The sequence below is a fragment of the Lampetra planeri genome, unplaced genomic scaffold, assembly GCF_965212315.1.
Source record: "Lampetra planeri unplaced genomic scaffold, kcLamPlan1.2.h2 scaffold_226, whole genome shotgun sequence".
Classification (NCBI taxonomy): domain Eukaryota; kingdom Metazoa; phylum Chordata; class Hyperoartia; order Petromyzontiformes; family Petromyzontidae; genus Lampetra; species Lampetra planeri.
In genome coordinates, this window is record NW_027615032.1 from 87,629 (window position 1) to 113,039 (window position 25,411).

Consider the following 25,411-nt stretch of genomic DNA (forward strand, 5'->3'; position numbering starts at 1 on the left):
CTGATTCACGCAGAGACCCATAGACTCAAACAGAGACCCGTAAACTCGCACAGACCCACAGACTTGTACAGAGATCTGTAGATTCACACAGAGACCCCGTAGACTCGCACAGAGACCCATAGACTCACACAGAGACCCATAGACTCACACAGAGATCCATAGACTTGCACAGAGACCCATAGACTCGCACAGAAACCACAGACTCACACAGAGACCCATAGACTCACACAGAGACCCATAGACTCACACAGAGACCCATAGACTCACACAGAGACCTATAGACTCGCACAGAGATACATAGACTCACACAGAGACCCGTAACTCACACAGACCCACAGACTCGCACAGAGACCCACAGACTCGCACAGAGACCCACAGACTCGCACAGAGACCCACAGACTCGTACAGAGATCTGTAGATTCACACACAGACCCACATACTCACACAGAGACCCACAGACTCACACAGAGACCCACAGACTCACACAGAGACCCACAGACTCGCACACAGACCCCCAGGCTCGCGTGTTGGTGAGCGAACCCCTCGTGTGACCCCCCCCCCTCTCGTGCTCCGCCGTGCAGGGCCTGAACCTGAACGCGAAGGTCAACTCGGCACAGTCCATGTCCACCAGCCTGGCCATGTGGAGGATGGACTACGCCCAGTCGCTGCTCACCGCCTCCCCACAGCAGCTGCAGGTACACACACACACACACGTGTACACACACACACGTGTAGACACACGTGTACACACACACACGTGTAGACACACGTGTACACACACACACACGTGTACACACACACACACGTGTGCACACACACGTGTACACGTACACACACGCACGTGTACACACACGTGCACGTGTACACACACGTACACACACACACACGTGTGCACACACACACACACGTGTGCATACACACGTGTACACACACACACGTGTGCATACACACGTGTACACACACACACGTGTACACACACACACACACGTGTACACACACACACACACACGTGTACACACACACACGTGTACACACACACACACACACGTGTACACACACACACACACACACGTGTACACACACACACACACGTGTACACACACACACGTGTACACACACACACACACGTGTACACACACACACACGTGTACACACACACACACGTGTACACACACACGTGTACACACACACGTGTACACACACACACACGCACGTGTACACACACGTACACACACACACGTGTGCACACACACACACACGTGTGCATACACACGTGTACACGTACACACACGTGTACACACACACACACACACACGTGTACACACACACACACACGTGTACACACACGTGTACACACACGTGTACACACACACACACGTCTACACACACACACACGTGTACACACACACACGTGTACACACACACACACGTGTACACACACACACACGTGTACACACACACACACGTGTACACACACACACACGTGTACACACACACGTGTACACACACACACAAGTTATGTTAGCGAGCAGCACCTATGAAGGCCGGCACGGCACACGAGGGGGTGGGTGGCCAGCACCACGCCCGGCCGCCTTTGTCTCCCCAGTGGCGATGTTTACTACACACCGCACCAGGTACTCGTTTGAGGCCGAGTCGACCTAGGGGAGGCCCAGGACCCGTTCAAATAATCGGCATTGGTCTTGGCCGTAAGTGGGAATCGAACCCGGGTTGCCAGGATCGTAACTCAGCGCGCTAACCACTACACTCCCACTCCCCACACACATAAACACAAGTCTGTGGATGTGTGTGTGTGTGGCTTAATGTTTCTGTGTGTATGTGTTTGGCTATGTATATCTCTTGTGTGTGCCTCCACGTGTCTCTGTGTCGATGTACTCTGTCCCAGTGTCTCCACAGGAGATGCTGAACACGAATCTCCGCGTGTTTCCGTGTATCTGCATGTCTCCATACTGTATGTTAAACTTCTTTTACACCGTACGTAGCCAGCCGTGCGAATCAGAGGTGCGGGATTAGCACGATGTGCTGATAATATTACCACTATGTCCCCCCCTCACCGTGTCTCTCTCCGCGTGTCTCCGTACCCTGTCCCTCCTCACCGTGTCTCTCTCCGCGTGTCTCCGTACCCTGTCCCTCCTCAACGTGTCTCTCTCCGCGTGTCTCCGTACCCTGTCTACCCTCACCGTGTCTCTCTCCGCGTGTCTCCGTATCCTGTCTACCCTCACCGTGTCTCTCTCCGCGTGTCTCTGTACCCTGTCCCTCCTCACCGTGTCTCTCTCCGCGTGTCTCCGTACCCTGTCTACCCTCACCGTGTCTCTCTCCGCGTGTCTCCGTACCCTGTCTACCCTCACCGTGTCTCTCTCCGCGTGTCTCCGTACCCTGTCTACCCTCACCGTGTCTCTCTCCGCGTGTCTCCGTACCCTGTCCCCCCTCACCGTGTCTCTCTCCGCGTGTCTCTGTACCCTGTCCCTCCTCACCGTGTCTCTCTCCGCGTGTCTCCGTACCCTGTCTACCCTCACCGTGTCTCTCTCCGCGTGTCTCCGTACCCTGTCTACCCTCACCGTGTCTCTCTCCGCGTGTCTCAGTACCCTGTCCCCCCTCACCGTGTCTCTCTCCGCGTGTCTCCGTACCCTGTCTACCCTCACCGTGTCTCTCTCCGCGTGTCTCCGTGCCCTGTCCCCCCTCACCGTGTCTCTCTCCGCGTGTCTCCGTACCCTGTCTACCCTCACCGTGTCTCTCTCCGCGTGTCTCCGTACCCTGTCTACCCTCACCGTGTCTCTCTCCGCGTGTCTCCGTACCCTGTCCCCCCTCACCGTGTCTCTCTCTGCGTGTCTCCGTACCCTGTCTACCCTCACCGTGTCTCTCTCCGCGTGTCTCCGTACCCTGTCTACCCTCACCGTGTCTCTCTCCGCGTGTCTCCGTGCCCTGTCCCCCCTCACCGTGTCTCTCTCCGCGTGTCTCCGTACCCTGTCTACCCTCACCGTGTCTCTCCGCGTGTCTCCGTACCCTGTCTACCCTCACCGTGTCTCTCTCCGCGTGTCTCCGTACCCTGTACCCCCCTCACCGTGTCACTCTCCGCGTGTCTCCGTACCCTTGTCCCCCCCCCCCCCCCCCGTGTCTCTGTGCGTGTCCATGAACCCTCACCCCGTGTCTTTCTCTCACTCTCCGCGCGTGTCTCCGTACCCCCCGCTGTGCCCCCCTCTGCCCGCTAGGAGATGCTGAACACGAGCCGGGCGCAGGTCGCGGACGCCCACACACGCCTGGCGCAAAACAAGCTCGACTCTGCCGAGGAGATCCTTCGCAGGGTGGTGAGTCGACTCGGCGGATGCCCACGGCTATCGCCGCACCAAAGACAAAGGTCCCTCACCAACTCCTGCCGTGTAGCCCGGGTACCCGATACCCGTACCCTACCCGATACCCGGCTACCCGTACCCAGCCGGGTACCCAGCCGGGTACGGGTAGACCGTGAGTCACCGGTGAATAACCGTTTGTCACTCATTTCGGGTAGGGTACGGGTAGGGAACGGGTACCCGTACCCGGCCGGGTACGAGTACGGGTACCCGTTTGCGACCCTGGTGCGGCCGGGTACGGGTACGGGTAAGGAATCAAAACCCGTTTGCGACCTCTGGTTCGTAGTCTGGCGCGCTCACCGCTGCGCCACCGCTCCCCGCACTCGCGATCAGACGCACGTGTTCACCAACCCGTGGGCTCTTGCGCCGTCGTTCCTCCAGCGCACGGGGCCGTTGGTCGCACGCAGGAAGGCGGCCCCCGCTGTCTGCGTGTGGCCTCGCCTGGTGGGGAGGGCCACCCCCGCTGGCAGCTGTCCCCGCGTGGCGCAGCGTGCGTGTGTGTGTGTTGGTGTGCGTGCGTGTGTGTGTTGGTGTGCGTGCGTGTGTGTGTTGGTGTGCGTGCGTGTGTGTGTTGGTGTGCGTGCGTGTGTGTGTGTTGGTGTGCGTGCGTGTGTGTGTGTTGGTGTGCGTGCGTGTGTGTGTTGGTGTGCGTGCGTGTGTGTGTTGGTGTGCGTGCGTGTGTGTGTTGGTGTGCGTGCGTGCGCCCGTGTGTGTGGTTTCACAGCAGAGGGAGTTGCGATGTGGGTGTGTGTGTGGTCTAGCATGGGGGGATGCAGGCCGCGGTGTATTCCACAGTAGGGGGGGGGGTGGGGGGGAGGCGATTCTGCAGCTGCTGCTGCTCCGTGTGCGATCCCAAATGATTGAAACACTTTTTTTGCGTTTTAACTTTTCTCGTTTGGCAAAAGGAATAAAACCGATAGCGTCCAGCAGCGCCAATGCAAAACGAGCCTCGGTGGCTGTGTGTGCGTGACTTTCTTTCACACCGTACGTATCCAACCGCGCTAATCGGAGGTGTGTGCTCATGTGCCTGCGTGCGTGTGTTTGTGTGTTGGTGTGCGTGTGTGTGTGTGCGCCTGTGTGTGTGTGTGTTGGTGTGTGTGCGCCCGTGTGTGCGTGTGTGTGTGTTGGTGTGCGTGTGTGTGTGTGCACCTGTGTGTGTGTGTGTGTTGGTGTGTGTGCGCCCGTGTGTGCGTGTGTGTGTGTTGGTGTGCGTGTGTGTGTGTGCGCCTGTGTGTGTGTGTGTTGGTGTGTGTGCGCCCGTGTGTGCGTGTGTGTGTGTTGGTGTGCGTGTGTGTGTGTGCGCCTGTGTGTGTGTGTGTGTGTTGGTGTGTGTGCGCCCGTGTGTGTGTGTGCGCCTGTGTGTGTGTGTGCGCCTGTGTGTGTGTGTGTTGGTGTGTGTGCGCCCGTGTGTGCGTGTGTGTGTGTTGCTGTGCGTGTGTGTGTGTGCGCCTGTGTGTGTGTGTGTGTGTGTTGGTGTGTGTGCGCCCGTGTGTGCGTGTGTGTGTGTTGCTGTGCGTGTGTGTGTGTGCGCCTGTGTGTGTGTGTGTGTGTTGGTGTGTGTGCGCCCGTGTGTGCGTGTGTGTGTGTTGCTGTGCGTGTGTGTGTGTGCGCCTGTGTGTGTGTGTGTGTTGGTGTGTGTGCGCCCGTGTGTGCGTGTGTTGGTGTGCGTGTGTGTGTGTGCGCCTGTGTGTGTGTGTGTGTTGGTGTGTGTGCGTGTGTTTGTGTGTTGGTGTGCGTGTGTGTGTGTGCGCCTGTGTGTGTGTGTGTGTGTTGGTGTGTGTGCGCCCGTGTGTGCGTGCGCGCGTGTGTGTGCGTGTGCGTGCGTGTGTGTGCGTGCGTGTGCGTGCGTGTGTGCGTGGTGCGTCAACGGCGGGCGTGCAGAGGAACACGAACCCGACGCTGAACGAGAGCCAGGTGCTGGAGGTGTGTCAGCTGGTGCAGCGGAACCAGCAGGCCGACCGGCGGCGCTTCGAGGGCAACTACCAGGAGCTGCTGGCACGCCACCAGATGGTGCGTGGACGACAATGACGTCATCACGTGTTAACACACACACACATACACACACACACATACATACATATACACACACACACATACACACACATACATATACACACACACATACACACATATACATACACACACACATATACATACATATACACACACATACACACATACAGACACAGACACAAACACAGACACACAGACACCTACACAGACACACACAGACACACAGACACCTACACAGACACACACACACAGACACACAACAACAACCGCCATTCGCCACTAAGTGGCGGTGACGTCACCACGACGCTTGTGCCAGGCCACGTGCACCTTGAGGCCACGTGAAGTGTCGAACGCCCGCTGGCAGGAGGTCACGGGGCAGACCCAGCAGGTGCCACGGGTCGACTGACTGAGATGACCAAGATGACTGTCTGATGCACCACCTGTGCCCCCTACTGTGCCAACTTGCTGCGCTTTAGCCACACACACACAGACAAAGATCCCCCGTGTAGCCTTAACAGACTGTAGGGGCAAGTGCTGTTAGCGAGCACCTATGAAGGTCGGCACGGTACACGAGGGGGTGGGTGGCCAGCACCACGCCAGGCCGCCTTTGTCTCCCCGGTGGCGATGTTTACACATCGCACTGGGTACTCATTTGAGGCTGAGTCGACCTAGGGGAGGCCCCGGATAATCGTCACCGGTGCTGGTGGCCGTCAGCGGAAATCGAACTCGGGTCGCCGGGTTCATAGCACAGCGTAGCGCTAACCGCTACACTATCACTCCCCACACACACACGTGCACACGCACACACACATGTACACACACACACACGCGTGTACACCGGGCACAACAACAACCGCCAATCGCCACTAAGTGACGGTGATGTCACCACGACGCTTGTACCAGGCCACACACACACACACGTATACACACACATGTACACCGAGTACACACACACACGTGTACACACACACGCGTGTACACACACGCACACGTATACACACACACATGTACACCGTGTATACACACACGTGTATACACACACACACACACACGTGTACACACACGCGTGTATACACACACACACACACGTGTACACACACGTGTACTCACCCTCACCCCCCCCCCCTCCCCACCCACCACCAGATCTTCCAGGCCTACCAGAGCCTGGCCCAGCAAACGGCGCAGCTGCAGGCGCAAGCCATGCTGCAGCAGCAGCAGCACCAGCAGCAGCAGCTGCTCACCATGCAGGCCGCCGCCGCCTACAGACCGCACACGGGCGGCCTTCATGGCCTGCTGCAGCAGCAGCAGCAGCGTGGCGGTATCGGTGTCGGCGGCGCTATGCCCGGCTCGTCCTCTGGGGCCGGGCCACAGACGGGGGACGGCTCTCAACAGGAGCCCATTCTGCTGTGATTGTGACGGAGCTGCTACGGGCCTAAACGTTGATTGGCCCGGGGTGAGGGCGGGCACGGGGGGGGGGGGTGGGTTGCTAGGCCTCTCTGTAGGCCTCTCTGTAGGCCTCTCTGTAGGCCTCTCTGTAGGCCTCTCTGTAGGCCTCTCTGTATGCCTCTCTGTAGGCCTCTCTGTAGGCCTCTCTGTAGTAGGCCCCCTCTGTAGGCCGTCGCCGTGCCCTATCGCCGGGTCACCGCCGTCTCCCCTCGTGCTCGCCGTGGTGGGTCGGAGCGAGATGATAATCGTTGGGGGGGTGGGTGGCTTCGCAAGCCGCCCCATCGTCGTTGTTGTTGTTGGGTCGCTGTGGCCTGTTTGTGCGGTGGGGGGAGGGGGGCGACTGTGGTCTTGAGTGTGGGCCGGCGGTGGTTGCCTAACTGGCGGCTCGCTGTAGGTCAGAGCGAGCTAGGGTGGGTCGCTGTGGCCTAATGTGGGTTGTTGGCAAAATGTGGCCGAATATTGGATCACTTGTGGTTCACTGTGGGTCACTGGGTCAGAGCGAGCGAATGTGGGCCTCGGTGAGCTAATGTTGGCCACTGGCCTAACGTTCGCCTCTGTGGCCTAACGTGGGCCTCTGTGGGCCCGTGCGAATTCAGTGTCAACACCGCTGCGGGCTCCATTGACAGAGATTCGGCTCCGTTTGAGCCACGGGCAAAGCGACGTGTGGGGGGGGGGTCACAGCCTCGGGCCCCCCCCCCCCGCCCGCCCCCCTCTAGGGTAGGCCACGGACGGCCTGGACGCAAACCAACCACGGGCCCCCTCCCTCCCTTCCGTCACATCCCTGCCCCCCTCCCCCCCCGCCCCCGATTTTTGCTACTGTATCTGTCGGCGTTGCTGCAGCATCGCCGGCAAATTTGTGTTGACCATCACCAGGGCACTTTTTGTTTTCCTTTCGGGGGGTCGGGGGGGGGCTACATTTCCCCCCCCCCCCCCCCGCTGCCCCCCCCCCCAATGTTGGAAGTCGTTGTGGCGAGGAGCTCCGGTCCAGGAGCAGCGATGGTGTGTTGCCTTGGTGATGTCGTCCGCGTGTTATTTTTATATAGACCCAGATCATCCCAGCCGCCGTGTGCAACCTGCACCTTTCCCGCGCGGCCGGTTGCCTAGCGACCTGCGCGGCCGGTTGCCTAGCGACCCGCGCGGCCGGTTGCCTAGCGACCTGCGCGGCCGGTTGCCCTAGCGACCTGCGCGGCCGGTTGCCCAGCGACCTGCGCGGCCGGTTGCCTAGCGACCTGCGCGGCCGGTTGCCTAGTGACCTGCGCGGCCGGTTGCCTAGCGACCTGCACGGCCGGTTGCCTAGTAACCTGCGCGGCCGGTTGCCTAGTGACCTGCGCAGCCGGTTGCCTAGCGACCCGCGCGGCCGGTTGCCTAGTGACCCGCGCGGCCGGTTGCCTAGTGACCAACGCTCGCGAACCGGTTGCCTTGGCAGCGGTGGATGGGTTGCCCTCTTTCCGACCGAGCGTCGATTCCGCGCGGCGTTTTCCCTCGACTTGACGCCAAAACCGCTCGCCGCTCTGTGTGACATGACCACCGCCACCGTTTTTGTGTTTAATTTTTAATTTTATTCCCCCGGTAAATATTCACCGCGTTCCCGCCGCGTCACGGCAAACCGGCGGCTGTGAGGTTGAGATAAACGTGTCGGAACGATTCAGTCGATGGTCCTGTTTCTGTGTCGTTCGTGTTCTCTTTAAACCACCCACCCCACCACCACGTGTTTCACGCAATTCTGGACTCGTTGAGATCCATAATACTCACAAACAGACCCATAGAGTCACAGAGACCCACAGACTCACACAGAGACCCACAGACTCACACAGAGACCCGTAGACTCACACAGAGACCCGTAGACTCACACAGAGACCCGTAGACTCACACAGAGACCCATACACTCACACAGAGACCCATAGACTCACACAGAGACCCATACACTCACACAGAGACCCATAGACTCACAGAGACCCACATGTCGCCCTCCCGAAGCCAGAGGTCACCACGGGTTCATTTCCAATCTCCCGGCGAGGCTCTCGCGGCCACCAGCGACACCGGTGATGGCGATCGTCAGAACCGGTCCTGGGGGGGGGGGGGGGGGCCTCCCCCACCCACCCCCCCCCCACCACCCCTAGGTCGACTCGGCATGAAACGACTACCGGGCGCGGTGCGTGGTCAACATCGACGGTGATTTTCCCACGAAGCCAACTTCCTGCGCCGGCCTTCATAGGCGCTGCTGCTGTTGCTGCTGTTGCTGCTCTTGCTGCTGCTGTTGTTGCTGCTGTTGCTGCTGTTGCTGCTGCTGTTGGCTAGCAGCTCCCTTGCCCCAACAACGATCTCGGCGCACCGAGTTTGACGGGGAGCGGTCGCCGTCGATTTGCCGAGCGATCGAATTCGCCGGGGGTCTCTCTCCCCCCCCCCCACTCCACCACTTACCGATTTTGGGCTCGCTCAGAGATTCCCGATTCCCGCCAAACCCCGGCGGCGTGCCACGGCGGAGTTCCCCGTAACCGTGGAACTCTACAGAGGTCCCCCCCATCCCTTCATAGTCGAGAGGCAAAACCAAAAGGTGCGGTGAAATGCGGCGATTGTGGTATTCTCCGAAACCCCCTTTTCCCCGATACTTTTAAAGCTTGAAGTTTTTGTTTTGTTACGAGTTTGTGTATTTTGTTTTTTTCTACCACAGCTCTCTCCCCCCCACCCCCTCCCCTTAATAATGTCGTCACTCCGTACGGAGTTTGTTCTTCGTGAGTATTTTATCTTATTTTGTCGTCCGATCGATGTTCGTTTGTATCACGACGACGACGATCGTCGACAAGATGGCGGAAGCGTTGCCATGGCGATTTCCCCCCCCCTCTCCCTCCCCCATTGGTCCAACCGCCGTCACGGCGTGATGACGCGTCTACGCCAGCCAATCAGATCTCGAGATAGCGAAACGCGTCGCAGTGAGCCCCCGCCCCCCCCTGGCCCTGCTGGGCTCGGCTTGGCATACAGCCAGTGGGAAAACAAACCGACCTGTACCGTGCTGGCTCTGTGTGTGTGTGGTTACCTGTGTGTGTGGTGTGTGTGGTGTGTTGTGGTGTGTGTGTGGTAGCTGTGTGTGTGTGGTGTGTGGTGTGTGTGGTGTGGTGTGGTGTGTGTGTGGTAGCTGTGTGTGTGTATAGCGGTGGGTGGAACACACTGGGGCGGGTGGGCAGGTGGAACTTTGTTGTTTGTTGCTGGAGTTGACGATTCAGCGGAGCGTGATTTGTTTGGATGTTTACAAGCGAAGGGATTTATTTTCTCACCAAACGCCCCCCCCCCTCCCCTCCTTAGAGGAGTTCATTAAAAACAATCAAATTCCGAGACCATTCTAATGTCGTCGTCATTGTCTAACGGTGTCTCTTCCATTCCAAAGGAGTTGGGGGAGGGGGGGAGGGTCAAATCGTATTACTTCGTTTTAAATTCACTTTTAGCAAGTGTTGTCACTGTAATGTTGGAGTGTTCCATTTGTTTAGGGGGTGGGGTGGGTTTGTAAGATTCAAACTGCGCACAGGACCGGTTCAGATAATCGTCACCGGTGGTGTTGGCCGTGAGTGGGAATCGAACTTGCCGGTTTCGTAGCGTAGCGCTAACCCTCCCCACTACCACACACACAGACACGTGTGTACGTGTGTGTGTGTGTGTACGTGTGTGTGTGTATAGCGGTGTACACACGTGCGCGTATGTGGACACATTTCGGTCAGTCGACCCGTGGCACCTGCTGGGTCTGCCCCGTGACCTCCTGCCAGCGGGCGTTCGACACTTCACGTGGTAGCCTCAAGGTGCAAGTGGCCTGGCACAAGCGTCGTGGTGACGTCACCGCCACTTAGTGGCGAATGGCGGTTGTTGTGTGGACACATGCGAGCCGAACCAGCACGGCACGGGTGCAGGTTTGTGTTGTTATTGTTGACCAGGTCAAGGCCCATCACAGAATGACGGCTTCAGCGGAGGATGATGTCCTTGTCATGACGTGGAAATTCATGTGGCGAGCACAAACACCCCCATGAACGCCTTGGCGTCCATTCTAAATCTCACTCGCCCCACTCGTTGGTTGCTGGAACCAGGCTGGAACCGAGCTGGAACCGAGCCAGAACCGATCTGGAACCGGGCTGGAACCAGGCTGGAACCGAGCTGGAACCGAGTCGGAACCGAGCTGGAACCGAGCTGGAACCGAGCCGGAACCGAGCCGGAACCGAGCCGGAACCGAGCCGGAACCGAGCCGGAACCGAGCTGGAACCGAGCCGGAACCGAGCCTGGAGCCGAGCTTGGAACCGAGCTGGAACCGGGCTGGAACCGGGCTGGAACCGAGCCGGAACCGAGCCTGGAGCCGAGCTTGGAACCGGGCTGGAACCGGGCTGGAACCGAGCTGGAACCGAGCCGGAACCGAGCTGGAACCGAGCCTGGAGCCGAGCTTGGAAGCGGGCTTGGAACCGGGCTGGAACCGGGCTGGAACCGGGCTGGAACCGAGCTGGAACCGAGCCGTGGCGTGCCTCTGAATCTGGGTGGGGGGTGTGGGGGGTGACGTCACGCACGGGGCCAACGCATCATGATCGCTTGGCCCTGGATCCAGATGCTCGATTGACGGAACTGAAACTTCTATTTTTCTAACCAGGTCACGAGCCCCCCTCCCCCCCCCCCCACTGAGCCGTGTAGCTTGTTTTGTGTTTGTTCAGAGGCAGACCATAGCCCAGTGTGTAGAGTGGCTCTATCATCGGCATCGTCGTCGTCGTCGTCATCATAGCAGGCGCCAAATAATATTCTAAGCGCCGCGTGACGGCGACTCAACAATGTGGAGGCGGGAGAGGGTGGAAACCCGGAGGCAGAGAGAGAGACAGACGCAGCAAACTCCACATATACAACAGCAGGCGTCGTCAGGGTCAAACACACGAGAACTCCCTCCTGTAGACCGGGCGAGGTCGTCAACATCTGGTCGCCGTGAAACTCACCACCACCTCCACATCGCGCCCGCAGGGACGCTGCTTGACCTAGACGCGTGGCGCTGTTCAGTCTGCTGGAGGGGGTGGTCCCGAACCGTCGGCGCGGTGGTGAGCTGACTGACTGGTGAGCTTACGTAGAATGGAAATAATAAAATAATAAAAATACAACAATAAAGTAATTTTCGATGTAAAGCTTCTTTCGTGACTGCAGGGATTCATCTTCTTGGTTCTTTCGGTAAAGTCTTCACCTGAAGACGGCTGCTTGCGTTGTAGCCGAAACGTCGTGAGAATTATTTTATTTTATTGTTTTATTTTTATTATTTTATTACTTCCCTTCTACGTGATGACTTTACCGAAAGAACCAAGAAGATGAATCCCTGCAGTCACGAAAGAAGCTTTAAATTGAAATTTAATGGTGAGCTTACTGACTACTCTGAGCTTATTCTCGATTTCCATGGAACTTGTTTTGGGTTCAAACCCAGCCCTCTCCCTGTCGCGGAACGGCATTGCGATGGTCTTGTTGAGGCTGTTGACGTTGTTTTGGTTGTTGTTGTTGTCGAGCGAAAGGCTGTCGCTCGCCAGGGTTGTTGTTGTTGTTGATGATGATGTGGGAGATGTAAACAGACACAAAAGCGATACGAAGTTGAAATAAACTGAGAGATGATGATTATGATAATAATAAAAACATCCCTTTCTTTAGTGCTTGTTTTTGGTGTGTGTGTCACTGTGTGACTGTGTGTGTGTGTCACTGTGTGTGTGTGTGTCACTGTGTGTGTGTGTGTCACTGTGTGTGTGTGTGTCACTTTGTGTCACTGTGTGTGTGCCGTGCCGGCCTTCATAGGTGCTACTCGCTATAACAGCACTTGCCCCTACAGTCTGTTAAGGCTACACGGGGGATCTTTGCACCAGCTGAGCCCCCACACACTCCCTCACAAAGCCAAAGTTCCCCCGTGTAGCCTGTAACACTTTTGGGGGCCAAGTGCTGTTTGCGAGCACCTATTAAGGCTGGCACTGGTGGCGATTGATGGGGGGTGATGTGGCCAGCAACCACGCCCGACCGCCTTTGTCTCTCTCACCCACACAACGCGGGGGGGAGAGGGGGGGGTGAGAATGACGCATGCCCGCGGCTTGTCGTCGTGATCATAACACCGATTTAATAAATACACAAATAAATACTTGTACAGCGAGAAGGGCACCGAGAGAGAGAGAGAGCGGGCTTGGCATGGCGGGCGGCACTTAAGGATCTTAACTTAGCAATAAATATATCTTAAGATTGCGACAAAGCTAAGGACGGAAGGATTTAAAAAAAAAAACACATTAAAAGTGATCAGTACGATAAATGTCGTGATCTTGGAACAAGCGTTTAAAGTTGACACGTGGAGGTCTTCTGCAGCCCAGGATTATCATCATCATCACGATCATCATCATCATCACGATCATCATCATCACGATCATCATCATTACGATCATCATCACGATCATCATCACGATCATCATCATCACGATCATCATCATCACGATCATCATCATTACGATCATCATCACGATCATCATCATCACGATCATCATCATCACGATCATCATCACGATCATCATCATCACGATCATCATCATCACGATCATCATCACGATCATCATCATCACGATCATCATCACGATCATCATCATCACGATCATCATCATTACGATCATCATCACGATCATCATCATCACGATCATCATCATCACGATCATCATCATTACGATCATCATCATGATCATCATCATCACGATCATCATCATCACGATCATCATCATCACGATCATCATCACGATCATCATCATCACGATCATCATCATCACGATCATCATCATCACGATCATCATCATCACGATCATCATCATCACGATCATCATCATCGTGGTGATCCCGGATTTCACGAGCGCGTGCAAGGATACTCACAAATGACGAAGGCTGCAAATTTCGATGTAAAAAGCTTCTTTCGTGACTGCAGGGATTCATCTTCTTGGTTCTTTCGGTAAAGTCATCACGTAGAAGGGAAGTAATAAAATAATAAAAAATAAAACATCATAAAATAATTCTCACGACGTTTCGGCCACAACGCAAGCAGCCGTCCTCAGGTGAAAACCAGGTCACACGCGCACACCGCACCAGGTACTCGTTTGAGGCTGAGTCGATCTAGGCTCGGAGCCCAGATATCGGGTTCGGCAGATGCTCGTCACGTGGTTTTTTCGGCGTGCGGGCAGCTTGTGAATCGAACGTGTGCTCGGTGCAGCGCTAACCACTGCGCCACCGCTCCCCATGATTGTTCACTCCCTCGCCACCTCCCCCACCCTCACCGCCCTCTTCACCCCCCGCACCACCCTCACCACCCCCCCGCACCACCCTCACCACCCTCACCACCCCCCCGCACCACCCTCACCCGGTGAGCTGAGAGCTCGACGCCATCGGCACGGTTCGGCTACGTGCGGTGCGAAAGAAGTTCAACGCCCACGCACCATGTACTCTTTTGAGGCCGAGTCGTTCTAGGGGAGGCCCAGGACCGGTTCAGATAATCGTCACCGGTGTTGGTGGCCGTGAGCGGGACTCGAACTCGGGTAGCCTAGGTTCGTAGTTCAGCGCGCTAACCGCTGCGCCACCGCTCCCCCACACACAGAGACACACACAGAGACACACAGAGACACACACAGACACACACAGAGACACACAGAGACACACACAGACACACACACAGACACGCGATTTCACCAACCTATAGACACACGCACTCGGTGGGTGGTGGTGGAGGGCATGGCGACACAAACATCGAGCAACAGCACACCGAGAGCGTGGGGGCCCCTTGCCACAGAAGTCCGCGGCTCTGTCGCGATCCGGCGGAGGTCATCCGGGGAGGTCATCCGGAGGTCATCCAAGTGTCTTCTGGAGGTCATCTAGGGGTCATCCGTGGGTCATCAGGGAGGTCATCCAGGGGGTCATCCAAGTGTCTTCTGGTGGTTATCTAGGGGTGATCTAGGGGTCGTCCAGGGTTCATCCGGGAGGTCATCCAGGGGGTCATCCAGGTGTCTTTCGGAGGTTATCTAGGGGTCATCCGTGGGTCATCAGGGAGGTCATCCAGGGGGTCATCCAAGTGTCTTCTGGAGGTCATCTGGGAGGTCATCCAGGGGTCGTCCAGGGGTCATCAGGTAGGTCACCTAGGGGGTCATCCAGGTGTCTTCCGGGGGTTATCCGGAGGTCATCCAGGGGGTCATCCAAGTGTCTACAGGTCATCCGGGAGGTCATCCAGGGGTTGTCCAGGGGTCATCCGATCTCAGGAAGTCTCTGGCAGGCGCCGTGAGTCTGGGTTTGTCTTCAGGAGCGTGGTCACCACCCAGGCGCTTGCCAGGTGCCGTAGGCGTGGTGGGGCGGGTGGGGTGGGTGGGGTGGGCGGGTGGGGTGGGGCGGGTGGACGGGTGGGGTGGGTGGGGTGGGGGTGGGGTGGGTGGGGTGGGGCGGGTGGGGTGGGGTGGGTGGGTGGGGCGGGTGGGGTGGGTGGGTGGGGCGGGTGGGGTGGGCGGGTGGGGTGGGTGGGGTGGACGGGTGGGGTGGGGCGGGTGGGGTGGGTGGGTGGGGTGGGGCGGGTGGGGTGGGGCGGGTGGGGTGGGGTGGGTGTATGGGGCGGGTGGGGTGGGTGGGGTGGGAACCACCTTGTGGCAACGTCGTCTTAGCCCCCCCCCCATCATCATCAGAAGTCCATCCACCACCACCACCACCCTCCTCTCCCCCGTGTAGCCTGTAACAGGCTGTAGGGGCAAGTGCTGTTAGCGAGCAGCACCTGTGAAGACCGCCACGGCACACGAGGGGGTGGGTGGGTGGCCAGCATCACGCCCGGCCGCCTTTGTCTCCCCAGTGGCGATGTTTACTAAACACCGCTACACCAGCTACTCATTTGAGGCTGAGTCGACCTAGGGGAGGCCCAGGACCGGTTCAGATAATCGTCACCGGTGTTGGCCGTGAGCGGGAATCGAACTCGGGTCGCCGGGTTCTGAGCGCAGCGTAGCGCTAACCGCTGCACCACCGCTCCCTCAACAACAACAACAGCAGCCGCCATTCGACACTAAGTGGCGGTGACGTCACCACGGCGCTTGTTGTGCCAGGCTAGGTGCACCTTGAGGCCACGTGAAGTGTCGAACGCCCGCCGGCCAGAAGTCACGGGACAGACCCAGCAGGTGCCACGGGCTGACTGCTGTGCCAGGCTAGGTGCAGGAGGTCACGGGACAGACCCAGCAGGTGCCATGGGTCGACTGACTGAGATGACGACTGGCAGATGCACCACCTGTGCCCCCTACGCACACACACGTGTACACACACACGCGCGTCGGACACGTTCACGCGTGTATGTGTGTACACGTGTGTGTGTGTACACGTGTGTGTGTGTACACGTGTGTGTGTGTACACGTGTGTGTGTGTGCGTAGGGGGCACAGGTGGTGCATCTGCCAGTCGTCATCTCAGTCAGTCGACCCATGGCACCTGCTGGGTTTGTCCCGTGACCTCCTGCCGGCGGGCTCGGTCCAGGGGCTTTGCGAACGGAGCCCCCCGAATCCATTTGATAAAGAATACAAGTTTGGCTGGCTGGCTGGCTGGCTCACTGGCCGCCTGAATGACTAGCTGGCTGCCTGACTGCCTAGCCGGCTGACAAACTGACCGTCTGACTGCCTTGCTGGCTGTCTGGCTGGCACGGACGAACGTCTCCGGTCCTATTCCTTCCCCGCCCCCCCCCCCAAAAAACCCCCCAAAAGTCTCGGGACCCGTTCAGGTGTTGCCAAGTTTGTCCGCCGCCCGCTGTTGAACCGGTCCTCTCCTCTCCAGAGGCTTCCGCTGCTGCTGATGCTGCTGCTGCTGATGCTGCTGATGCTGCTGTTGCAGATGCTGCTGCTGTTGCAGATGCTGCTGCTGTTGCAGATGCTGCGGCTGATGATGCTGCTGCTGTTGCAGATGCTGCGGCTGCGGCTGCTGATGCTGCTGCTGTTGCAGATGCTGCTGCTGTTGCAGATGCTGCTGCTGTTGCAGATGCTGCGGCTGATGATGCTGCTGCTGTTGCAGATGCTGCGGCTGCTGTTGCAGATGCTGCTGCTGCTGTTGCAGATGCTGCGGCTGCTGCTGCTGCCGCTGCTGCTGTTGATGCTGCGGCTGCTGCTGCTGCTGCCGCTGCTGCTGATGCTGCGGCTGCTGCTGCTGTTCCACGTGTCTGGGCAGGAAGTGCGCGAACCGCTGCGTGCGGCGAGTCCGCGTGGCGTCGCGCGCGCTGCCGTCTCTGTTGAGCGCCAGGTAGAGACGCCTCCCACTCGGCCGCTGGCGGTGGAGGCTGGACGAGTACGTGTTGTACCAGTTCTCCTCGAACTCCTCCTTGAAGACGCACTCGGCACTCAGCCGCGTCTACAGGAACAGATGGGGTGGTAGGGGGGGTGGTGGGGGTAGGGGTGGTGATGATGGTGGTGGTGGTGGTGATGATGATGATGGTGTTGGTGGTGGTCATGATGATGGTGTTGATGGTGGTGATGATGATGATGGTCTTGATGATGATGGTGTTGATGGTGATGATGATGATGATGATCTTGATGTGTATGGTGTTGATGGTGTTGGTGGTGATGATGATGGTGTTGATGATGATGGTGATGATGATGATAGTGGTGATGTTGATGATGATGGTGGTGGTGATGATGATGTTGATGATGATGGTGTTGATGATGATGATGATGGTGTTGATGATGATGGTGATGATGATGATAGTGGTGATGTTGATGATGATGGTGGTGGTGATGATGATGTTGATGATGATGGTGTTGATGATGATGGTGGTGGTGATGATGTTGATGATGATGGTGTTGATGATGATGGTGTTGATGATGATGTTAATGATGATGATAATGGTATTGATGATGATGGTGTTGATGGTGATGATGATGTTGATGATGATGTTGATGATGATAATGGTGATGATGATGATGATGTTGATGATGATGTTGATGTTGTTGATGTCTCACCGCGCCATAGAGCTCCCCTCTGTCGTTCATGGCCAGGAACCTCCCAGTGTCCACCCCACGGATGCTCACCAGGCCTACGGCGATGCTGAAGAACTCGAGGATGCCTGCGGCAGAAACACAGCGACAACATTGGCCCAAGTTGCTGCAACGTTGGTTCAACCACACGCCGACGTCGAACCAACGTTGGTTCAACGTTGGTTCAACGTACGAGAGAGCTGCGAGTAGCAGCAGCCTGTGAGGAGCGTCAGGGTGGTACACGAATTGCTGAGTTGTGGACAGATACAGACCAACTTCACCCTCTCAACTCCACCATCCCTGCCCCTCTCCTCCCTATGAGATGTTGACTACCTCGCCTGGTACACAGGAGGTCGTGGGTTCGATCCCGACCCTGACGACGCCTGCTGCTGTATATTTGGAGTTTGCGTGTCTCTCTCTCCGTGGTGAGATGTTAACTACCTCGCCTGGTCTACAGGAGGTCGTGGGTTCGATCCCGACCCTGACGACGCCTGCTGCTGTATATTTGGAGTTTGCGTGTCTCTCTCTCTCCGTGGTGAGATGTTAACTACCTCGCCTGGTACACAGAAGGTCGTGGGTTCGATCCCGACCCTGACGACGCCTGCTGTATATTTGGAGTTTGCGTGTCTCTCTCTCCGTGGTGAGATGTTAACTACCTCGCCTGGTCTACAGGAGGTCGTGGATTCGATCCCGACCCTGACGCCTGCTGTATATTTGGAGTTTGCGTGTCTCTCTCTCTCCGTGGTGAGATGTTAACTACCTCGCCTGGTCTACAGGAGGTCGTGGGTTCGATCCTGACCCTGACGCCTGTTGCTGTATATGTGGAGTTTGTGTGTCTCTCTCTCCCCGTGGTGAGATGTTGACTACCTCGCCTGGTCTACAGGAGGTCGTGGGTTCGATCCCGACCCTGACGATGCCTGCTGCTGTATATTTGGAGTTTGCGTGTCTCTCTCTCCGTGGTGAGATGTTAACTATCTCGCCTGGTACACAGAAGGTCGTGGGTTCGATCCCGACCCTGACGACGCCTGCTGCTGCTGTATATTTGGAGTTTGCGTGTCTCTCCTCCCTATGAGATATTGACTACCTCGCCTGGTCTACAGGAGGTCGTGGGTTCGATCCTGACCCTGACGCCTGTTGCTGTATATGTGGAGTTTGCGTGTCTCTCTCTCCCCGTGGTGAGATGTTAACTACCTCGCCTGGTATACAGGAGGTCGTGGGTTCGATCCAGCACCTCAGATCAGCGCGGTTGGCTACGTACGGTGTGAAAGAAGTTCGCCGTGTCACGGCGACGCTTTTCTCGCTGAGCCACGGGTCCCCAGCGAGTCCCATCATCGGTTCCAGGTCCCTCTCGCGAACCTCCTCCTCCTCCTCCTGCCACTACTACGACAGTGCTACGCGACTGTTATACTGGTAGGAACCCACTGGTTCCACCAGCCCACAGGGGATTATTGTGTCCGTCCGTCGTGCTGGGAGGGACTGGGTGTGGGGGGGGCTGGGTGGGGAGGGTGGGGGGTGGGAGGGATGGGGCTGGGTGGGGAGGGGCTGGTCACCCCGTGGTGCCCTTATAAAACTCAACGTTTCACCTACTCACGCCGGCTTGTGCCCGCCCTCACAGTCGGGCATATTTGCGGAATACACCACGCCGCCGTTGACCCTGCAGGCCTTTGACCGAGCAACCCAACGTCTCTACCAGCTCCCTCCGCAGGACAATGTGTTTTTATATCGGGTAAGGCCCCACGGCACTACGTAGCTCACAAAGCCACGCTGGCGATCACAAATGAGGGCTTCAACAGAGAGACGGCGTTCGTTGTCCTGGCCACGTGGACATTCAGAGCAGCAGCAGAGGCCGCTGAGTCGAAACGCGTGGTGAGCCGGGTCAAAATCCACGCAGTGACCACGGAGAGAGAGACACGCAAACTCCAAATATACAGCAGCAGGCATCGTCAGGGTCGGGATTGACCCCACGACCTCCTGTAGACCAGGCGAGGTAGTTAACGTCTCACCACGGAGAGAGAGAGAGAGACACGCAAACTCCAAATATACAGCAGCAGGCATCGTCAGGGTCGGGATCGAGCCCACGACCTCCTGTAGACCAGGCGAGGTAGTCAACATCTCGCCACGGTATTACAACGCAGGTCGATGCGATCTCCAGGCGCGGCAATTACAACACCGGTACGAGTTACAGAGACAGCTTCCCCGTGTAGCCTTAACAGGCACGCGAGGGGGTGGGTGGCCAGCACCACGCCCGGCCGCCTTTGTCTTCCCAGTGTCGATTTTTCTTTTTACACACCGCACCAGGTACTTATTTGAGGCTGAGTCGACCTAGGGGAGGCCCATAACCAGGTTCAGATAATCGTCGCTGGTGTTGGTGGTGGCCGTGAGCCGGAATCGAACTCGGGTCGCCGGGTTCGAAGCGCAGTGTAGCGCTAACCGCTGCACCACCACTCCCCACATACACACACATATATATACACACACACATATATATACACACACACTCATACACACATATATACATACACATACACAACAACAACAACCGCCATTCGCTACTAAGTGGCGGTGACGTCACCACGACGCTTGTGCCAGGCCATGTGCACCTTGAGGCCACGTGAAGTGTCGAACGCCCGCTGGAACGAGGTCACGGGGCAGACCCAGCAGGTGCCACGGGTCGACTGACCGAGATGACCGAGATGACTGGCTGATGCACCACCTGTGTCCCCTACTGTACCAACTTGCTGCGCTTTAGCCACCCGGCGCTCCGCTCGTTGTTGTGAGCGTCGCTCCTCCGCCCTCCGTTGTTGTTGGAGGGCGACTGCCTCCAACTGCCCAGTAGCGTCCTTCACGAGCCTCCTCCACTGAGGCCGATCCTGACACCGCTGGTACCAGTCATCGGCAAGTCCACTCAGCTCCACGTCCTCCTGTACCACGTCACTCCATCTCTTCTCTAGCCCGTGCCGCGCCCGTTTAGCCCCCTCGATCCGACGGAACAAAAGCTGTTTGGGCATGCGGTGGCTGGGCATGCGGGCTACATGACCCAGCCAACGCAGCCTTGCCTGCTGGAGGAGCTCACCGATGGGACTTTGCCCAGATCTTTCAAGGATTTGTGAGCTCCTCACACAATCCAGCCTGCAGGTTAAACCCAGGATGGATCGTAGGCAGGCCAGCCTAAATGTGTATAACCGGCGAAGATGCTCCATTATACACACACATACACACACGCACATATACACACAAACACACACATACATGCACACACACACATACACATATAGACACGCACACACATACACACATACGCGCACATACACACACATACACGCACACACACATACAGACACGCACACACATGCACATACATACACACACACATACACACACATACACGCACACACATACATTCACACATACATACACACGTGTCAACACGTCACGGACACTGCACTAAGCCTCCACACAAACACACTAACACGTGCACACACGCGCACACGTGTCACCACATCGAGCACACTGTATTTTGCACACACACACTTACACACACATACACGCACACACTTACACGCACACTTACACACACTTACACACACATACACACACACACACTTACACACACACTTACACACACTTACACACACACACACATACACACACACACTTACACACACATACACTTACACACACACACACTTACACACACATACACACACTTACACACACATACACACACACTTACACACACTTACACACACACACACACTTACACACACACACACTTACACACACATACACGCACACACTTACACACACACACACTTACACACACACACACTTACACACACACACACTTACACACACACACACACACACTTACACACACATACACACACACACTTACACACACATACACTTACACACACACACACACACTTACACACACACACACTTACACACATACACCTACTTGTATATACACATATACACTTAAAGGGCCGTCCATAAATGACGTCACGCGATTATGGACGATTTTTGACCCCCCCCCCCCTCGTCACACGGCGTCACAAAAAGTCAGACCCCCCCTCAAATATGACGTCACAAAGCTCTGCCCCCCCCCCCAAAAAAAAATATATTAAACATGCTTCAAATCGCTTTAAACTATTGTCATTGTAGTGCGTATTTAATGTGGCGCTGCACTCTGATGTTGTAGGAGAAAACATTTATCAAAAAGTATATATAATTAAGTAGAACGTGTTGTCTATATTTATTTAAAGTTGCACATTTTGATGTGACGTCACATTTCTCAAACCCCCCCCCTCCCCCCTCGTCACACATCGTCACAAATGTCTGACCCCCCCCCCTAGGTGCGTGACGTCATTTATGGACGGCCCCTAAGCACCTGCACTCACGGACACACTCATACACCTGTGCCCCCGACACTCTGCCAACTCGCTGCGTTTTATCCGCCCCAGCGCTCCGCTCGTTGTTGTGAGCATCGCTCCTCCGCCCTCCGTTGTTGCTGGAGGGCGACTGCCTCCAACTACCCAGTAGCGTCCTTCACGAGCCTCCTCCACAGAGGTCGATCTTGACACCGCTGGTACCGGTCATTGGCAAGTCCACTCAGCCCCACGTCCTCCTGTACCACATCACTCCATCTCTTCTCTAGCCTGTGCCGCGCCCGTTTAGCCCCCTCGATCCGGCCGAACAGAAGCTGTTTAGGCATGCGGTAGCTGGGCATGCGGGCTACATGACCCAGCCAACGCAGCCTTGCCTGCCGGAGGAACTCACCGATGGGACTTTGTCCAGATCTTCAAAGGCTCTGTGGAGCTCCTCAACACATTCCAGCCTGCAGGTTCAACGGAGGATGGATCGTAGGCAGGCCAGACCCCGAGTGTTTAAAATCGGCGAAAGATGTTCCATTATATAGGGGGGGGAGGGGGGGTCCACGTTTCGCAAGCGTAGAGAAGGGAGGGAATGACTGTGGCCGAGAAGACCTGAAGCTTCGTGCGGAGCGACAGACCAGGTAGCTTCCACACAGCGTTACGCAACCGGTGAAAAGATATTGCCGCTCGACTGATTCGGAGTGAGATCTCTGCTGTTAAACTGGAGCCGGTCATAAGCACACTGCCCAGGTATGGGAAACTCTCCACTCTCTCCACAACTGCCCCATCACCGATTGGGAGTTGTGGGGGTGGGGTGTCCGATGGTACAAAATACCCAAGCAGGTGCTTCGTTTTGGTGGGGCTGATGGTAAGGCCCCACCTCTTAGTGGCACGCTCCAATCTCAGCAGCAGCGTCTCCAACTCCTCCTCTGAATGAGCAGCTATTGATGTGCCGTGACCGAGAAGACCCGAAGCTTCGTACGGAGGAGCGACAGGCCAGGTAGCTTCCACGCAGCGTTACAGCAGCCGATGAGAACATGAATTCCGCTCCACCAAAACCGGAGCCGCTCCTAAGGACACTGCCCAGGCTACGGGAAATCCTCCACTCTCTCCAAACAAAGACAAAGATCCCCGTGTAGCCTGAACAGGCTGTTGGGGCAAGTGCTGTTAGCGAGCAGCACCTATGAAGGCCGGCACGGCACACGAGGGGGTGGGTGGCCAGCACCACGCCCGGCCGCCTTTGTCTCCCCAGTGTCGATGTTTACTACACACCGCTACACCAGGTACTCATTTGAGGCTGAGTCGTCCTAGAGGAGGCCCAGGACCGGTTCAGATAATCGTGACCGGTGTTGGTGGCCGTTGAGCGGGAATTGAACTCGGGACGCAGCATCACGAAATAGTTAGTCCACCTTATTGTCCACCTTATAGTTGACCTCACAGTCGACCCCGCAGTCCATCTCATAGTCCATCTCATAGTCCATCTCACGGTTAATCTCACGGTTTAACTAATGGTCAATTTCATGGCTAATCTCATGGTTAATTGCATGGTTAATCTCATGGTTAATCTCGTGGCTTATTTAATGGTCAATTTAATGGTTAATCTCATGATTAATTTAATGGTCAATCTCATGGTTAATCTCATGGTTAATTTCATGGTTAATTTAATGGTCAATTTCATGAACAATTTAATGGTTAATCTCATGGTTAATTTAATGGTCAATCTCATGGTTAATCTCATGGTTAATTTCATGGTTAATTTAATGGTCAATTTAATGGTTAATCTCATGGTTAATGTAATGTTCAATTTCATGGTCAATTTCATGTTTAATTTAATGGTCAATCTCATGGTTAATCTCAATGTCAATCTCATGCTTAATTTAATGGTCAATCTCATGGTCAATCCCATAGTCCACCACACAGCCCACCATCATCTCACAGTCCACATCGCCAAGTAGCCCATCACACCTTAGTACCCCCCCCCCCAACCCCACCCCCCCCGTACCAAATCTGCTGTGGTCTCTGCGGGTCCCGCGTACGGTTCCGTTTGCGAGGATCTCCAGGTGGTGTCCTGTGCGGCAATAAAGTTGCCGTCTCCTCAACATGCCGCCCGGCAGGTGAGACGACGCCTCGCTGAGGCCCAACAGGGCACCCAGGGAAGACACCCGGGACCCCTCCTCCACCTTGCCATCCTCCAGCCTGTTGTTGTTGTTGTTGTGCTGATGGTGGTGGTGATGCTGGCGGTTGTTGTGATGGCTTTTCTTCTGCTTCTGATGGTGATGTTGTTGTTGGTGGTGGTGGTGTTGGTGGTGGTGGTGGTGTTGGTGGTGGACATCTTGAGGTGGGACCAGCAGGAGATGGTCGCGGTATTGGACGAGGGGGGGGCACGGGAGGCAGCATCAGGGTGACGCCTCCTGCCGCAACAGCGGCAACGGCGAGCGGAGCCATCGTGAGAGTTTCACGGTGGCGGTGGTGGTGATGGTGGTGATGATGGTGGTGATGGTGGTGGTGATGGTGGTGGTGATGATGGTGGTGGTGTTGATGGTCGTGGTGATGGTGGTGATGGTGGTGATGGTGGTCGTGGTGATGGTGGTGGTGATGATGGTCGTGGTGGTGATGGTGGTGGTGATGGTGATGGTGGTGATGATCTCCTCTCTCTTTCCAGAGGTTGCACTCTCGATGTGATGCTGCTGATGATGATGGTGTTGTTGTTGATCGTGTTGATGATGTTGTTGTTGATCGTGTTGATGTTGTTGATCGTGTTGATGATGTTGTTGTTCGTGTTGTTGATGTTGTTGTTGATGTTGTTGTTGTCGCCGCGTCCCTAAAGGTCACATCTTAACCCACAACTCGTTGCCACTTCAGTGAACACACAAACATCGACGCCGAACTCAGCCCATGAGCTGTGGGCGAAGCTCACAGGAGCAGTCGACCAAGGTGATGGTGGTGGTGATGATGGTGGTGATGGTGGTGGTGATGGTGGTGATGGTGACACAGATGGTGTGCAGTAGGACATCACATGATGACAAAGGTTCGAGCAGTTACTCACGGAGAGACACGGAGAGAGACACGGGGAGTTAGAGGGAGACACGGAGAGAGACACGGGGAGTTAGAGGGAGACACGGAGAGAGACACAGGGAGAGACACACGGGGAGAGAGACACGGGGGAGTTCGAGGGAGACACGGAGAGAGACACGGAGAGAGACACGGGGGGAGTTCGAGGGAGACACGGAG

The 25,411-nt window shown here is 56.4% G+C and overlaps 1 protein-coding gene and 1 pseudogene across 2 annotated transcripts in view; one reads left to right on the forward strand and one right to left on the reverse strand.

Annotated features, from left to right (window-relative positions):
• The window catches only part of LOC144740531 (uncharacterized), a 76,388-nt pseudogene extending 68,663 nt beyond the window's left edge, over positions 1-7,725 (forward strand). The window contains exons 33-36 of the transcript XR_013589656.1: positions 582-695; positions 3,228-3,323; positions 5,247-5,375; positions 6,522-7,725. The product of XR_013589656.1 is annotated as an uncharacterized LOC144740531 (transcript). The remainder of the gene's footprint in view (positions 1-581; positions 696-3,227; positions 3,324-5,246; positions 5,376-6,521) is intronic.
• A 7,196-nt stretch (positions 7,726-14,921) lies between these two features.
• On the reverse strand, positions 14,922-24,377 carry LOC144740533 (fibroblast growth factor 9-like). Its single transcript, XM_078623375.1, has 4 exons — positions 24,183-24,377; positions 17,790-17,893; positions 16,913-17,181; positions 14,922-15,024 (listed from the first exon to the last, which is right to left on the reverse strand). The coding sequence occupies exons 1-4, from the start codon at positions 24,280-24,282 to the stop codon at positions 14,922-14,924; spliced, it is 576 nt and encodes a 191-aa protein (XP_078479501.1). The 5' UTR covers positions 24,283-24,377.
• Between the last annotated feature and the right edge of the window lie 1,034 nt (positions 24,378-25,411).